General features: G+C 54.9%; 1 protein-coding gene across 5 annotated transcripts in view; it reads left to right on the forward strand.

Moving 5' to 3' along the window:
- Nucleotides 1-16833, forward strand: part of LARP1 (La ribonucleoprotein 1, translational regulator) — a 45367-nt gene extending 28534 nt beyond the window's left edge. For 4 of the 5 annotated variants that reach the window (XM_021552107.4, XM_085591433.1, XM_085591434.1 and 1 more), the window contains 18 exons: nt 51-112; nt 1636-1701; nt 2426-2597; nt 3138-3269; nt 3445-3588; nt 4234-4396; nt 4620-4764; nt 4981-5155; nt 5953-6122; nt 6393-6752; nt 7897-8020; nt 8602-8807; nt 8902-9008; nt 9377-9528; nt 9782-9926; nt 10109-10218; nt 10703-10830; nt 11355-16833. In XM_021552107.4, coding sequence (XP_021407782.2) covers nt 51-112; nt 1636-1701; nt 2426-2597; nt 3138-3269; nt 3445-3588; nt 4234-4396; nt 4620-4764; nt 4981-5155; nt 5953-6122; nt 6393-6752; nt 7897-8020; nt 8602-8807; nt 8902-9008; nt 9377-9528; nt 9782-9926; nt 10109-10218; nt 10703-10830; nt 11355-11576 — 2783 coding nt within the window. In that variant the 3' untranslated portion in view covers nt 11577-16833. The remainder of the gene's footprint in view (nt 1-50; nt 113-1635; nt 1702-2425; nt 2598-3137; nt 3270-3444; nt 3589-4233; nt 4397-4619; nt 4765-4980; nt 5156-5952; nt 6123-6392; nt 6753-7896; nt 8021-8601; nt 8808-8901; nt 9009-9376; nt 9529-9781; nt 9927-10108; nt 10219-10702; nt 10831-11354) is intronic. The other variant, XM_021552108.4, reaches the window with a different exon arrangement.

Below are 16833 nucleotides of genomic sequence, written 5' to 3' on the forward strand. Positions count from 1 at the left end.
ACTCACAGCCCTCAGCTGTGTTTTAACATTTTGTTGTCCTTCTCTTGCAGAACTTACAACTCCAGCGAAAGTGGTGAGGGCTGCCAACCCGAGACAGAGGAAAGGAAGCAAGGTAAGGCTGTGCCTGCTCTCCTCTCGCTGGCCCCCAGTTTCTGGTGCAGTTGTCAGTGCTGCATGAGCCTCTCGAGGGTCTGGGGAGCAGAGCTCTCCTTTCACAAGCTTGGTTGTGGAGAGGCTGATGTGCTGGCCCTGTTCTCTATCTCCCCTTCAGCATTTTAGGGTCTTGCATGCTGCTGTGACTGGTTTTCTGCCCAGCTAGGTCAGGGGAGACCTTATTATTTCCCCTCTAACAGGGAGGCACCTGGAGGAGTCCTGGATGTGGAAAACCTCTCATCCGCTGTGAGGACACCCCAAATTCCTTGTGGGCCCAGCCCGTGCCCAGCCCTGCAGTGCAGGCAGGGTGTGACAGTGGTGTGTCTGCAGCTCTGTCCTTCCTTGTGCAGTCTGTTCCTCCCTGGCACACAGAGAGCCAGGGAAATGGATGTCAGACAAAGCAACTCCTCTGGAGGAACCAGGGCAATTTGTTCCAGGGAATGGGTGATGATGGAGGGACAGTTTATTCTGGGGCACAGCTGGGGACAGGAGCTGTTGGTGTTGGCTCCCAGCAGCCAGTAGAGATGTATCTGCAACTTGATAGGACTTTACTTCTCTGTTCCATTTTGGAGAGAGGAAGGCCCTGGGATGGATGGTGCTCCTCTCTGTGAAACAGGCATGGCCCTGCACTGGAATTGGTTTTCCCAGGAAACTTGCCTCCTGGGCAGAGGAGCATGGCACCTGCATGTAAAGATGCAATCTCCTGAGGGATAAAAAACTCCTTTGATTCCAAATTAATTCAGAAATAGCAATCTCACAAGGGCAAGGAGGAGTTTCTGTGCCCAGATGAACTCGGTGACCAGCTGTGATTCTTTTGGTGCCTGGGCAGCTGTTTGGCTTCTTTCCTGTGTTCTGCAGGTCCTCTGAAACCCGAAAGAGATAGAAGTGATGGTAGTGAGCAGGTCATTTATTCAGCAGAGAAGTCATTGATGTTCCCCTGTGTGCCCATGGGGTGACTGGAATGAGGGAGTTCCCTTCACCTGCTTGAATTTTCTCAGCCACTCTGAAACCATGCCCTCGCTTTGTTGGCAGCACATGGTGGTTCTAGTTGGGCACTTGACTGGGGCTGTGCCTGGCTGTGGTTGCCACTAGCTGGAAGAGCTTCTTCAGTGGAATGCAGTTGCATCAGGTGTATTTAGAGTGCCATAAGCTGAGTGCTTTCCCTGTCCAAGGGATGGTGCCTGTAATTGAGTGAATTATCCTGGGCAGCTTCCTGCCAAACGCTGCTGCTGCTAGGGCAGAATATTTAGTGAGAGGCTGGGACCTTGCAGGACAATGTCTGATGGACGTAAATTTGGCTGCAGCTATTTGGAATTAGTTCAGGGTTCCTGCTTTGGTGGGGAGAGGGGTGGTATATGTGCAGTGTGGGTGTCCCCCTCCAGCCTCCTGGTTTTGGGACAGCAATGGGTGGAAAGTGTTCTTCCTGCTGCAGGGAACACCTGCAGCTTCGTGCACTAACAGGACCTTTCTCTTTGGAACAAGGTTGGCGATTTTGGTGATGCCACAAATTGGCCAACACCTGGAGAAATAGCCCACAAGAGCGTCCAGGTGAGAACACAGAACCATTGTGATGGGCAGGATGTGGCCCTTGCAGACCTCCCTATCCCTCTGGAAGCACTGGCTGAGCCAGGTCATTTGGGGTGCTGAGTGTCAGTTCGGAGGCAGCCAGGAATAGTGTGCAGGGAATTTCCTTTTAGGGCTGCCTCCCTCCCTCAGTGCTATTCTGGGAAGCTGGAGCCCATTCTAAACCCTGGGCTGGCTGAAGCAGGTAGGCCAGCTCCCAGACCTGCTCTCCTCGGGGCTGCTCTGTGCAGGAAGGGACCAGGCCAAAGTCAGGAGCTCCACAGGAGGAACTGAAAATGCATGAGAAATGTTTGGTGTGCTGAAGGGGGGCTCAGCCCTTCCTCCCTGCTGAGGACATGGGTGTCATTGAAACCTTTCTATTTTTGGATGCTGCTCTGCTAGCTCCTGCCTGTCTGTCATGGCAAGGTGGTCACTCGCCCTTTTGTCACTGAGGCAGTCTGGTCCTTTACAGGACAAACCCATCCATGAGCACGAGGTCTCCCTGTCAGCCCATCTTGGTGTCTCAATGAGCCCTTGCCCTGCTCAGCCATGGGCCCTTCCCTAGGAGCAGGACAGCTCTGGGAGGTTCAGAGCAGGGATGCACCCAGCCTAGGGCAGAGTCTTCCTGTTCAGCTGGGACAGCTGGGCTCTGCCTCCAGCTCCTCACTATTCCCACCTCTCACATTTTGCTGCACTGGTGTGTCTCCAGCAGCCACACAAAGCACCGTCCCTTCGGAAGCTGCCTGTCAAGAAAGACATGAAAGAGCAGGAAAAGGGGGATGGGAGTGATGGCAAAGAGAGCCTGAAAACCAAATCGGATGAGTCTGGCGAGGAGAAGAATGGTGATGATGACAACCAGAAGTCAGCCCAGAAGAAAAAAGGTAAGGCAGGAGCTGGTGGGGATAGTCCCCCAGGCTCAGCTTGTCCTCCCCTTTCCAGCCCTCAGACAGCTGGAAGCGTCTTCTGCCTTCCCTGGGAGCCTTGCTGCAGGACATGATCCCAGTGCAGGGACAGCTGTGGGAAAAGGTGTTGGCAGGCTTCAGGTGTCATTTTGGTGGGGGCAGGGCAGGAGCCTGCCTTCCTGTGTGTTCCACAGTGTCACAGAACAGCCCCTCACCTTGGGCTGCATCAGTTGTGGTTGACACATGGGCTTAGTCTGGCCTGAGCCTGGGCAGGCAGAAAGGGGCAGAGGAAGGACAAGTGCTGTGACAGTTGCCACAGGCAAGTTCTGACTCATGTCCCTCCTTGTCTCAGAGTCCTGGTCAGAGCTTTTCTGCATGCAGTGAGGCCTGGAGGGATGTCAGAGGACAGGGTCCGTCCAAAAGGCCCTGCTGCTTTCTCCCCTCCATGTGTGGGGGCTATGGGGGAGGAAGCAGATGCACTCTCAACCTGTGTCACACCCAAACCCTGTCCTTTTGCAGGCAACAAACACAAGTGGGTCCCTCTGCAGATAGACATGAAGTCAGAGGTGCCTAGGGACAAAACGGCCTCTCGGAACAACCGGCAGAACGAGCAGCACAGGCACCCCTCCAACAACCGCAGCGAGCTCAAAGGTGGGGGCTCGGGCTGGGGAGCCGCTCCTGGCCCGGCCCGGGGCAGAGCAAGCCCTGGTGCCCAGCTGCCCTGCATTCAGAGGGCTCTGCAAGCTCCCTGCGAGCAGTGGGCTTGCTCCAGGGAGGTGCTGTCATGCCCTAACTCCCCTCCTGCCTCTCCTTCCCCCTGCTGCAGGCTGGCACCCCGACAACAAGCACGAGCGCAGCTGGCAGGACCACGACGAGACCTCCAGCGTGAAGAGCGAGGGAGGAGCCGTGCGAGGAACCTTCCGGGGCCGAGGCCGTGGCCGGGGCAGGGGCCGTGGCCGTGGCAGAGGAGGTGATCACCGTGTGTGTGCTCGTGTGGCTGCAGGGAGAGTGACACAGCAGGCAGAGCTCTGTGTCTGTGTGCCTGAGAGATCTGGGGCTCTAAAGTGGGCTGGGGAGGACAGAGCACTCCAGAGATACAGGGGAATATTGTGGCAGGTCATTCCAGCTGGTAAGTTGATCTGCTGTTAACAAAGCAAGTAATTCATACTAGTATTTTCATAAAAGCAGATGTCTTTTTGCTACTCAGGCCAAGCTCATTTTCATGTTTTCTGCCTGTTGCAATAGCTCTGTGAGCAGGAATTGAAGCATGTTGATAGTCTGTGAGGACTTTATGCCATTTGAGAGTCAAGCAGGGGTCATGGCTTGGGTGAGAAAGAGCACCTGCCCTGGCATTTGACTGGGCAGTGTCTGTGCTAACACTATGCAGCTTCAGTGTAGGACCTTCATGTGTCAGCTGGGCTGCCCAGTTACCCTTGGGTAAGAGGGCTCCTGGCCTCTTCTATGGCACAGGCAGAGAGCAGGATGAGGGATGTGGGTGCTCCACTGATGGCTTCCAAGGGGTCCCCAGGAAGAGGGAAGTATTTGTGCAGGAGTCCACCCCAGTCTGGCAGGGTGCAGACCCCAGGGGCTCTGTGCTGACCCTGGTGTCCCCCAGGGCACTTTGACTACCAATATGGATACCGGAAATTCGAGGGCTCGGACGGCTCCCGCACCCAGAAGTACGCCAGCAACATCACCTACTACTTCGACAACATCAGCAGTGCCGAGCTCTACAGCGTGGACCAGGAGCTGCTCAAGGACTACATCAAGAGGCAGATGTGAGCACCACCTCCTGTCCTTGTTGGGTGGTGGGGACTGTGCAGCCAATCCCAAGGGAAGGGTTGGAGCTGAGCCATTGACTGTGCTTTGCTTCCAGCACCAGGCATGTCTGTGCTCCCCAGGCTTGCTCCCCTCAGTGTGTGTGTGTGGGGGTTATTTCCTTGGGGGTGCCCAGAGAACGGTGGTTTGGGGCTTCCTCTCACTGGCACGTTGTCCATGCAGAGAATATTACTTCAGCGTGGACAACCTGGAGCGGGACTTCTTCCTGCGCCGCAAGATGGACTCGGACGGCTTCCTGCCCATCACGCTGATCGCCAGCTTCCACCGCGTGCAGGCGCTGACCACCGACATCAGCCTCATCATCAAGGTGAGGGCAAGGAGAGGTGACCTTTCCTCCTTGTTCTGCTTCTCATCGCCCCTGTGCAATGCCTGCTCACTCTGGATGAGGTGCAGGTGGAGCCTTCCCTTGTCCTTGACTTGCTCCTGCCTCCTATTAGTCCTCCCAGGGAGGAATGGCTTGGGCTGACCCCCCTCAGTATGCCAAAGCAAGACCCTAAGTTAACCAAATACTGCTTGGTTCCAGGCTCTGAAGGACAGCAAGGTGGTGGAAATCGTAGATGAGAAGATAAGGAGAAAAGAGCAGCCAGAAAAATGGGCTCTGCCTGGCCCTCCTATGGCAGACTACACACAGACAGACTTCTCACAGTTCATCAATTGCCCTGAGTTTGTGCCCCGGCAGAGCTTCCAGAAAGAGACTGGTGAGCACTGGGGGAATGTGGAGGGAGGTTTGGGACTGCAGCACAACTGAGACTCTGAGAGTCAGAAGTGTTCCTAGGGCAGGGCTCTGCCAGTGGCTTTCTGCTTGGTGGTGGGAGCTGGTGTGGGCTCTGTCCTTGGAGAGAGAGGACTTGCTGCTGCCTTCAGACATGGGGTGATGTGAGAGCCTGCATGTAGCTTGTCCTCCGTTAGGGCTGAAGGGATTCAGAGAGAGTCAGTCCTGCTGAAAGTTTCTTGGCATGCCTGGAAATAGTCTACAGCTGCTGAGCAGAGGATGCTTGTGAATCCTTGTGAGGAGATACTGGGCACAAAGTGGGCAGCAGATGTGAAGCCATCAACCAAGTGCTGCAGAAGGGTCTTCTGTCCTTCATGGGCTTCCCATGCTCTTGTCACCTCATCCCACAGGGGCTGGCAGGAGCCCAGGGCTGGGCCTGAGAGCCCACATGAAGGATCCTGGTTCTTCGTAATAGTTTTGACAGAAGATCTGGGTCCAGACTCTCCTGGAAAGGTTTCCCAGAGAGCAGCGGAGCACCTTTAGGGCTTTGTGTGTCTGGGATACTGTCACCTGCAAAGCTGTGTGGCCACCCCTGCCATCATAGCTTTAACTGGAGATTCCCACTCTAGCACTTGTGGACACTGTGCTGGTTAACTGTGGTCACTGTATGCCAGTTAGTCCTGCAGGCTGTGCCATGGTGCCAGCATGGTTGGGTAATTTGTAACTGCACCCCTGGGTTCCCTCCCTCCCTCTAAAGCAGTTTGTGGCTTTTGTTGGTTCCAGAGTCTGCTCCAGGCTCCCCACGTGCTGCCAGCCCAGTCCCCACCAAAACAGAGGAGGTCAGTAACCTGAAGACAATGCCCAAGGGCCTGTCTACAAGTCTGCCAGACTTGGATTCAGAGACCTGGATTGAAGTGAAGAAGAGACCCCGCCCTTCCCCAGCCAGGCCCAAGGTAAGTGATGTAGGAGCTGTTGGACTGGGAGTCTCCCAGTGACTGGGGTGACTTGGATCATACATGGGCAGCTTCAGTCAAGTAGGGTCTGTTGGGAGTGATGTCCCAGTCTCTCCTGTGTCCATCTGAGCCCCTTTGGAGCTGCTCCTCAGTGGTGTAAATGATGTGTTCTCCCCAGATGGGCTGGGGTAAAGAAATAAGGGGCAAGAGCTGGGTCTTGTCTCGCTGTGTGGTCTTTACCCTGTGTCACCCTTGCTCCCCTACCTGTAGAAACCAGAGGAGTCAAAGACACCACAGCAGCAGAAGCAAAAGGACCAAGATGAACCCGAGGAGCTCGACTTCCTCTTCGACGAGGAGATGGAGCAGATGGATGGCCGCAAGAACACCTTCACCGACTGGTCAGACGAGGACTCGGATTACGAGATCGACGACCGCGACGTGAACAAGATCCTCATCGTGACGCAGACCCCTCCGTACCTGCGCCGCCATCCCGGCGGGGACCGGACTGGCAACCACACCTCCAGGGCTAAAATGAGCTCGGAGCTGGCCAAGGTGATCAACGATGGGCTGTACTACTATGAGCAGGACCTGTGGACAGAGCAGTTTGAGCCAGAGTATTCTCAGATCAAGGTGAGAGCGGCTGATCCGAGGATGGGAGGGATCCGTGTGGCCTGTGGGGAGCCTTGTGTGCAGCAGTTGGGCTGGGGTGAAAAGGGCAGTGCAGTGGGTTACAGCCTCCTCGTGGGGAAGAGCTAAGCTGGGATTAGTCCTCTTGCAGTGTTTGGGATTCTTGGCTCCCAGCATCGTGTTTGTCCATACCAGGGATAAACACAGCGCTGTTACCAGACGTGAGGCTACAGCCACGTAAACAAAGTGCCAGTAGTGAGGTGACCTGGAACATGGGGCCCATTGTTCAGCTGACTGCCAGGATCTCAGCTGGCAGGGCCAGGTCTGTGAGGGGAACTGGGCGTCTCTGCACTGCCCATAGTGCCCTGTGCTTTGGGCACAGACTGTTGGAGACTACGTGTGTTGGGGACGGGTTCATAGATGGCTGGGCTGCACTTGGCCTGTGCTCTTCATTTTGGTGTCAGTTTGCATAGACATGGGCTTTTTATAGAAAGCCCATCTGCTGTTTTGAAATGTTTGGGTCCTAACTTGGTGACTCTCACTTTTGGGTACTTGCCTAGACTCATTCAGTGACAGAAATCATGGCTGTGAGGTGGGATGACTTATTGGAGCTCCCAGCTGGGCTCAGTGCTTCCAAGTTTGATACCCGGCCCATTGCTGAAGCAGTGCTGCTGTCTAGGGTAACAGAATTGGAGGGTGACAGGGACAATGTGTGTTGGGATGTGGATCCTTCAGATCCATGGGAGTGCTGTGCCTGGTTCCAGCATGGCTGTGAGGATGTGGGGAGGGGTGCTCTAGCGACACAGGAGGGTGGCAGGGGGTCCTGGCCAAAAATGGGTCACTGAGCTCATGTTGAGCTTTACTGCACTGGCTCTGACCTGGCTGGTAAAAGCCTGAAAGAAGCAGGTGCTGGTTAGTGAAGCTGCCTGTGGGATCCCTGAAAGCTTGGCAGCATTGGTGGCTCAGATGTGGCCTGTGCAATGCCCAGTGTTCTGTCTGCTGCATCTCCCCTTTCTACCCCTGTGCAGCCAGTGCCCTCTGGGCACCCGGGCCCTTTGACTGCCCTTGGGGCCCAGTGTTGTGTCTGTTGCTCAGGCAGAGCCATGGTTGTGAGTAGTTTCTTCACCATCTTCCTCCTCCAATGCAGCAAGAGGTGGAGAACTTCAAGAAGGTGAATATGATCAGCAGGGAGCAGTTTGACACCCTGACCCCAGAGCCCCCCGTGGATCCAAACCAGGAAGTCCCTCCTGGTCCCCCCAGGTTCCAGCAAGGTAAGAGATGGGGCATGAATGATGGGTTTCTCATGCTGACAGGTTCATGGAGGCTGGATAGCAGTTGGGGAGAAGGAACTGGGGCCACAAGTGTGATGGATTATCTAGTTCACAGAATATACCGAGTTGCATCTTTCCCAGATTAATGCTCCCAGCTGAATGCTGTAGGGCTCTGGAAGAGGAGCCCAAAAGCAGGGGTGTCCCAGTGTGGTGAGGAAACCGTGGCAGACTTGGGTGTAGTTCCTGGGATTTGGCTTTCCTCTTGGAGCCTCTCCGAGTACTTGGAAGGCAGCTGCCTACTGGACATCGTTTTCCTGTGTGACACCAGGGCTGCGTCCTTGGGGAGAGGGATTTGTTGCTGCTGTTAACCACTAGGAAGCAGATACCTTGTGGGGAGCTCTTTGCATCTGCTGCTTGCATTTGGGCTTTCTGGCCAAACTGGAATTCAGGCTGCTCGTGTGGGAGAGCTGGGATGCGTCCCTGCATTTCTGCCCCTGCTGCTTCCCATCTGCTGCTGGTGGTGACGCTCGGTGCCCGGAGCCCAGCGTGACACGGGGGGGTTTTCTTTTTCTTCCCTGCAGTACCTACAGATGCTTTGGCCAACAAGCTCTTCGGAGTCCCTGAGCCCTCCACCATCGCCCGCTCTCTGCCCACGACCGTCCCAGAATCGCCCAACTACCGCAACGCCAGGACCCCCCGCACGCCGCGCACGCCGCAGCTCAAGGACCCGACGCAGACGCCCCGGTTCTACCCAGTGGTGAAAGAGGGCAGGACGATAGATGCCAAGGTGGGAGCAGGCTGGGCTGGGGGACGGGAGCTGGGGCTCCCAGCTGGGGCCTGAGGAGGAGGGGAACACATCCGTGATGTGCCGTGTCTTGCAGACTCCGCGCAAGAGGAAGACGAGGCACAGTTCGAACCCTCCGATGGAGTGCCACGTGGGCTGGGTGATGGACTCCAGGGAGCACAGGCCCCGGACTGCCTCCATCAGGTACCAGAGACAGGCATGCAGGAGGCAGAAATGGGAGAGGGAAGGAGTGTGGGAAGGAAGGGGAAAGCAGCATCTGGTCTTGCAGGGGAGGTCTCCTGTTAGGTGACTGCAGAAAGGACAGGAGTCAAACCTGCCCTTCCTGGAAAGGCTTGGGGGAAATCTGTGGCCTTGGAGAGTAGCAAGATGAGACTTGATTAGAAACATGGGTCACCTTCCTAGTAGACTGCTCCATGGCTCATGTCCCAAACCCAGCATAGTGACAGGGCAAGGGTGGGACCAACAGACAGGTGGGGTAGAGTGTGACACCCCCCCCCCCCTCTCCTGGGTGATGCCAAGGAAGGGTGCTGACAGGAGTCTCTCACACCCAGCTCCAGCCCCTCGGAAGGGACCCCGGCCGTCGGGAGCTATGGCTGCACCCCGCAGTCCCTGCCCAAGTTCCAGCATCCCTCGCACGAGCTGCTCAAGGAGAACGGCTTCACACAACACGTCTACCACAAGTACCGGCGGCGCTGCCTTAACGGTAGGGACCCTGCACTGAGGGGTGGCACAGGGTGTCTGCTGGGGACAGGAGCATGGCAGGGATGGACACAGACAGGGTTCTACAGGACAGCCCTGCTGGTAGCTGCTGTATCCCCATGGTTTGTGGGGAGCATGGGCTGTGCTCATGGTGTCCTCTGCTGGGGCTGGGTGTCATCACAGGGCTCTCCTGCACGTGAGCCCCTGGCTCCCTGGGGCAGGATTGGCTTTGTAATTATTCCCTCTTCCCCAAACAGAGCGAAAACGACTGGGCATTGGTCAGTCCCAGGAGATGAACACGCTTTTCCGCTTCTGGTCCTTCTTCCTCCGAGATCACTTCAACAAGAAAATGTATGAGGAGTTCAAGCAACTTGCTGTGGAGGATGGGAAGGAGGGATACAGGTAAGAGGAAAGTGATAAGAGTATGGGCCTTTTCTAAGGGTTTGGCCTTTTGCAGGGCTCACAGCAAATTAAGGCAGTGCCTCTGTCTTGCTTGAAGGTGGGTGTGGGGTTGTTCTATCTCCTGCTGCTGCCCTGTGTTGTGTGCAGCAGTGTCTGAGCTGCATGTGCTGCTCCCTTCCCAGGTACGGTCTGGAGTGCCTTTTCAGATACTACAGCTACGGGCTGGAGAAGAAATTCCGGCCAGACATATTTAAGGACTTCCAAGAAGAGACCATCAAGGATTATGAAGCTGGTAGGTGCCTCCTTTGGCTCCCTGGGGTTGGCATGGATATAGCTCAGCTGCATGGTCCTTCTGAGCCTCTGTACTCATCATTTTGATGAAACCACCTAGTGCTGTAGGTAGAGGACTGGGATGTCCTGTTGCTCATTTCACAGGAGAGGGTTGACTATCACCATCGTAAAGATTACTGGGGCTTGGAGGAGGGCAGTGGGAGGCTGCAGTTTTGCCAGAGCATTCCTGTAGAGGCACCATTTCCTGTGGGATTTCTCAGTGCCCTGCAGTGGCTGAGCCTTGTCACCACCAAGCCAGCTGAGCCTGGGGACATCCCAAGTTGGGGCTGCCCAGGACTGATGTAGGTTGCTTCCCTCCAGGTGTCCCATTTTGCCTAGGCTGTGCCCACCAGCAGGACAATAGGGTTTGTGGGGAAGCCTGGAGGGAAAATGTCACGTTTGGTTTTTGTCTTGCTGACATCTGGATTTTTTTTTTTCCCCTCCAGGGCAGCTCTATGGGCTGGAAAAGTTCTGGGCCTTCTTAAAATATTCCAAAGCCAAAAATCTGGACATTAACAGCAAACTGCAAGAATACCTCAGCAAGTTCAAGCGCCTCGAGGACTTCCGAGTAGATGTGAGTAGACACAATTCCTGTGCCACACTGACGGCCCCTGCAGAGTCCTCCGAGGATGGAGGATTTTGGGGGTCCCCAGGTGGCAGGAGGGGGGGCAGTGACATCTACTGTCACTGCCAGTCATTGCAGCCAGGCCGGGAGCAAACTGCGGGATTGGAATGTGTGGGGTGAGGGAGCTGGGTGAGCCTGTCCTCCCTGGTGAGGTGAGGAAGGAGGAGGAAAGAGAGCTTTGATGGTTTGAGTGGTGCATTGTGTGGAGCTTTGGCTCCCAAACTTCTGGACTGTGCCTCTGTGTGGGAAGCAGGTGACAAGAGCAAGTTGTCACCACTGTGGTCAGTTTGTGGGAGTCAGTCAGTTTTTCTGTCCAATCTGGCAGCAGGAAATTTGGACAGGGAATCTGAGTGCTTGGAGTGAATGTGTGTGTTCCTTGTGGGCCAGGCTTGCAGGAAGGCTGTTTCCTGATCCTGGGGTGGGCACCTACATTTGCAGGAGTCTGTGCTGATACTGGGGTGCTTCTCTTCCAGCCACCCATGGGGGAAGAAGGTGGACACAAGAGATACCCTACGACGTCCGGGGGAGATAGCAGGAAGCGCTACCCATCCCAGTCTTCCAGCAAAACGGTCAGCCAGTGCCCATCCAGCCAAGCCCACACCTCACCCAGCCAGCCTGCACAAGAGGATGCCAAAAACCTGAGCCAGCAATCCCCTGCCCCATCAGCTGCAGAGTCGCAGACAGTGGGGAAGTAGAGAGGCTGCAGCGTCCGCTTCCTGCCGGGGGTGGGGTGGGTTGGTGGGGAATGGCTCAGAAGAGCAGACATGAGGGGGTGGGACAGGAAAGGAGCTGCAAGGTGGGTTCCCAGGAATAGGCTGCTTGGGAGAAACTTCAACGCACACGATTTTCTTCTCTTGTGGCTGGAAAGCAAAGACGATCTGCATCCAAAACACCGTTTTGCTATTATTACCCTGACCAGAGCCAGACCCGCTCCCAGCAGACCCAAGCTTTCCCTTCTCTCTCCTCCCGTGCACACACTCATGTCTTAGTGTCTCTTCAAAAGAAATGTGTTCTGGCTGGGTTGGAAAGGGGAGATTTTTTTATTATTATATATATATATCAAGTTTTAAATTATTGCTAGAAGTTCGTCTGGATTTACCAAAACAAGTCTGCTCTGTGTGGCCCCAACGAGTCCCCTCTGTGTCCCCCTCGGATCGCGGGGCAGCCGCTCAGGAAGCTCGGAGGAGCGAGGTTCCCCAGTGGGGGACCGAAGCCACAGCGTGTGACGATGCTGCGGAGCCTCTGATCTCCATGACCCGGCTGGCGTCTCCCATCCCACGTGCGGCGGTGCCTCTCCAACACCGACCTCTGACAGGAGCATCGCCCTGTTCGTTCTCCCGCTCCCTTCTCCCCAGCGTCCTCACCTTCCCGGGGGTCTGGCTCTCCCTCTGTCCACCTCTCCCTTCTGTCACGGACAATTTGGAAGTCAACCAAAGGACCTTTGCCAAGGATAGGCTCGTTCTGACTCCTTCCTGCGAGGATGGCTGGTTGGGAGGCTGGCAGGCACCTGGACTCAAGCCTGTGTGGACGGTGCACCCGCTGCCCCAGGAATGCCCATCGCTTGCAAAGACAGGACTTTGCTGAAGGAGCTTTTCTCTTCCTTTTCCCTTGGAAAAAATGACATAACGAAAAAAAATCCCACAAACCCCTCTAAAACAACAGAAAAACTCTTTAAAAAAAAGACACATCCCCCTTTGCTTTCTTCCTTGGAAATATTACTGAAGAAAAAAAAAGAAAAAAAAAAACAAACAAAAAACCCCAAAAATACACAAAAAAAAGTTGCCTTATGGTGGAGCTGGAGCGGGGAGGCTTGTTGGCATCCTGCACCCTGGGGTGCACTGGGCTCGGCTCCCCCCAGGCCCAGAGACTCCTCACGGCATTGCTGCCGAGCTGATCTTCCCTGCGGCCTTTCCTCTGCCCCCGCAGCTCGCTTGGAGCCTCCTGGGCAGGGGCCGAGTCACAGCCCAGGCTCGGTGTCACGCCGTAGTCGCAGCCCTGTGTTGGTTCTGTGGCAGCCTTGTCCCCACCACAGCGGCTGTTCTGTCGTGGCCTTGCTCGCACCCCCAGCCCTCCCTGGGCAGGAGGTGGCTCTGCTCCTGTCTGTGCTTCCAGCTGGCTGGGGAGTGAGCAGGGGGATTGTCACAGCAGATGGGGGGCTGCTCCTGGCTGGGAGCGAGGGCTGCTTCTGCTGTAGCCTGACAGGGAGTGAGGCAGCCCTGGGAAAGCTGTCCACAGCAGTCACTGGCTCAGGGCTGCTGGTGGGACTTGTGCAGGGGTGAGCAGGAGCTGCCTGGCACAGGAGAGCTCTTGTCTGGGTTTCCTTGTGTGTTGTGTTGTGGCAGGCACCTGCATGGAGTCTCCCACTCAGGGCTCAGTCCCTGTGCATTTCCAAGGGCCAAGTTGACACCGTGTGTAGCTCCTTACTCAGCTGAGGCAGGGGTTGACTGCAGAGCTGCTGTGGCATTTACTTGATTCATCCTTACACCCAGCACTAGGTGGACTTTGGCGGGCAAACCCTCCCCAGGCTGTGAGCTAGGTCCTTTGTGAGGGGCATGTGTCAGGTGTGAGATCTCTGAGATGTTCAGTGCTACCTCTGGAGGTGCTCCAGAGGTAGCACTGGGAAGCTGTGTTCCTTTCCAGTCAGACCTGCTTGCCTTGCTGCCACCATGCTCCTTCTGCTGGATCCCTGAGATACCAGGCTTGGCTGTGGCTCTGTCCCTGTGAGCTCCAGATCTGTCCTCCTGTGTGCAGTGGGCACGTGATGCACCGCTCAAAGGGAGCAGCTCCTTGGGTTGCCCTTTCTCCCAAGTCACAAGCTGGTACTGAACAGTGTTTTCCCAAGGGATCCAGCTGATCCAGAGCTGGGAGGAGTCATCTCTCCAGGGCTGTCCCTGTGTGGCTGCAGGGTGGGTGGGAGCAGCCAGGAACTGAGAGCAGGAGCAAGAGGGGAAGCATGGCTGAGCTGTCCATCAGCAGTGGCTGTGGGTGCTTGTGGGGTTCTGGCTGAGGCCATCACGTCCCAAAGTGACCCTGCCTCCAGGATGCCACCTTTGTGGGGCAGGTGGGCTGGTCCGACTGGAGAGGCTTCATGAATTGCTGCTAGAATCGAAAGCACAGCTGGGTTTGAGAGGCTGGGGAGCTGTTGCTTGGCTGTTTCCTGGTGGTGTGATCCTGCCCTGGTCCTTCCACCCCTGCCATGTCACCTGCAGCTGGTACCACTCACAGGCCTGATTGCAGCAGGCGAGCCCATCCAAGGCCGTGGATCTCCGTTATGGCAGCAGTGCTCTGGGGTTGTGGGAACTGGGCAAGATGGGCAAAAGTAACACTTGTACAGTGCTGTGGCCGTGACTGTTATCTCTGGATTTCCCCTCTTGTGAGCTGGAGTCAGATCTCTGAGGTTACATTTATAGTAGGCGGGTTTGTCCCACATTTGGGAAGGAGGAGGCTGGAGAGTCAATCAAGGACATTGTAGATGTGTTGCTGGTTGTTTGCAAGTGGAGGCAGGTCTGGATGTGCCACAGGTGATCATTGCTGCTCTGTCTGCGCTCCTTTCGTTGGTGTGTGTGCGTGGCTCTCTTGAAGCCAATTGTCTGTGTTTCAGCAACAAATTCATAGGAAATGGGGAGGGATGAGCTGCTGCTATGGAGTTGTTGCTTGTAGAGCAGACTGGAATTGTTTGGGTTGTGGAAGAGGTAAGACATTTCCCAGAGAATTTCTGAAAATACTGATTTTAAATAATTTTTAATTCCTGATCCTGAGGCTCTAGTCTTGGCATAGAAGTGTTTTCCCTTCCCCCTCTGCCAAGTCAATGGTTTGTCACACTAGTGTGTGCACCCAGGGGAAGGTGGGTCAGAAGAGCAATCCCAGTGGTCCCAGTGCCCTCCCGGTTTGTGGACCGTGTGCCTTGTTTAGCTGTCCATGGGACAGCAGTGGCAGGACAGAGCAAAGATGGATGTGACAGTCCGAGGCAGCTGCTGCTGGCTCACACCTGTGTTCCTGCAGGGAAGGGAGCACAGAGCTGCTCCCTCCTGCTCCGTGCCAGGGTGGGTGCTGGCAGAGGGCAGGGAGCTCCCCAGGTGCGTGGTCTGTGCCCAGCTGGGTCACGAGTGGCTGCAGCAAGGCTCGTGTCCCCACTGGATAAAGGGACATCTGTCCAGAGGGGGGTTGCGTTTGAGGGAGCTCTTGCCCTTCTGCAGAGGGAGTTGGGCCTTGCTTTTAGTTTGGATGCCTCGCCTCCACCATGTGTTGTGCTTTTTTGAATTTTAGAGGACTGAGTGGTTGCACACGTGCTCCTGTGAGTGCTGACTGTCCCACAGCCCACGAGGGCTGCTTGGTGCTGGTGTCCAGCCACTGGCAGAGCCTGGGGCAGCCCCAGCTGTTTTTGGAAAGGCTGAGGGAGGCTGAGGCAGGAGAGCATTCCTCATCCTGCCCCTCTTCTCAGGAGGTCCTCCTTGCCGAGGTTAACTTGTCTTGAGAATGCAGATGGCTGCAGCAGGTACAGAGCTGTGGCGTGAGGTCAGAGTGGAGGTGGAAGGTGTGTTTTTGATGAGGCTTTGTTGCTTTGCTGTGCTCATTTGGGGAAAAAAAATTAAAACATAATGATGCTGCTGCTCTAGTTTTGCCTATCCATCTCTTCTGATGCCCCCCTGGCACCTCTGGTGGCACCTTCTCACTGTAGCCCTTGGGGTCCCTGAGTTTCAGCATCTGCTGGGGACTGATTGTTGTACTGTAACAAACTGATGTGTTTAACCTCAGTGTCCTGCCACGTTCCACATGGCAGTGCAGAGGGGGCCTTCTAGCTGTTAATGCCTTCCCAGATATTTTATCAAAAGTAAAAAAAGAAAAAAAAAAAAAGGAAAACTGTAAATGTAGCAAGCTGTGTTTGCAGTGCTTATTGTCTCCTGCCTCTGAGGCTGGTTATGTCACTTGTCACTCACTGTTTGAAATGGATGCTGGGCTCTTCTTGAGAGGGTTGTTACACTTGATGTTAAATGCCTCAGTGACTTTTTTAAAAGATTCCAATACAGGTAACAGATAAAAGAATTTCTTTCATTTTTTGTTCTCTAAGCAAACGTTCATCTCGGTGGTGTGGAGCGGGTGGCTGGAGGGCAGCATTTCCAGTAGTTTACAGTTTCACTTTCTGCAGACACTTGAACATAGGACCGATGTACCTGTGACAAGCACATCCCTTGCTGGGAAGCTCCAGAGGAGCAGGGAGTGCCCTGGGTGCCAGCCGGCCCCTATGGAGTGTGCTGGGGTTCCTCCCCATGCTGTCCTCCTGCTCTCCCCAGGTGTCAGCCCTGCACCAGGGTGGCTTGTGCCAGTGGTGCTCTCGAGGCACCACTTGGTCCCTCGAGCCTCCCTGGTGCAGCCTTGCTCCCTGTCTTCCCCCCCAGCCTGTCCTGGTCCCACTGGGCTTGGAAACCTTTGGATCTGTGGCTCAGAGACACCCACTGAGCTGCAGCCCAGCGAGTGCAGCCTTCTGCTTGCTCGCCTGGAGCTAAAGGGTGATGGTTCGATGTGCTGGCCCTTCTCAAACCCTATGTGTCCAACCTCAGCCTTCTGTTTCCCAAAACTAGAGAGTGTGTGCTACCTTCTTCAGCTGCATTTATAGTAGAAACAAACTTAAAATGACTCATCAGAGACCATATATCACTTGGGAGGAAAATCTTGTTAATACGGCCTGCTGTACATGATCCATCTCTGTCGATAGTACATAATCTTTGACCCATGTGCTAGGATCATGATCACGTATAAAAGGAAAAGAGAAAAATGTAAAATACTTGAATGAGAGCTTGTATTATAACATTAATATTATTCAGAGTATCTGCTTTCTAGGCTGATGTGATTCATTATTCTAGTAATGCTTTAGTCCTTTGTAATTTGTGGTAATTATGCTTTTTCCTTTTTAATACAAAAAAAAATGTATAAAAATAAAAAGTTCAAAAGACA

The sequence above is a fragment of the Lonchura striata genome, chromosome 13, assembly GCF_050655825.1.
Source record: "Lonchura striata isolate lonStrDom1 chromosome 13, ASM5065582v1, whole genome shotgun sequence".
Classification (NCBI taxonomy): Eukaryota; Metazoa; Chordata; class Aves; order Passeriformes; family Estrildidae; genus Lonchura; species Lonchura striata.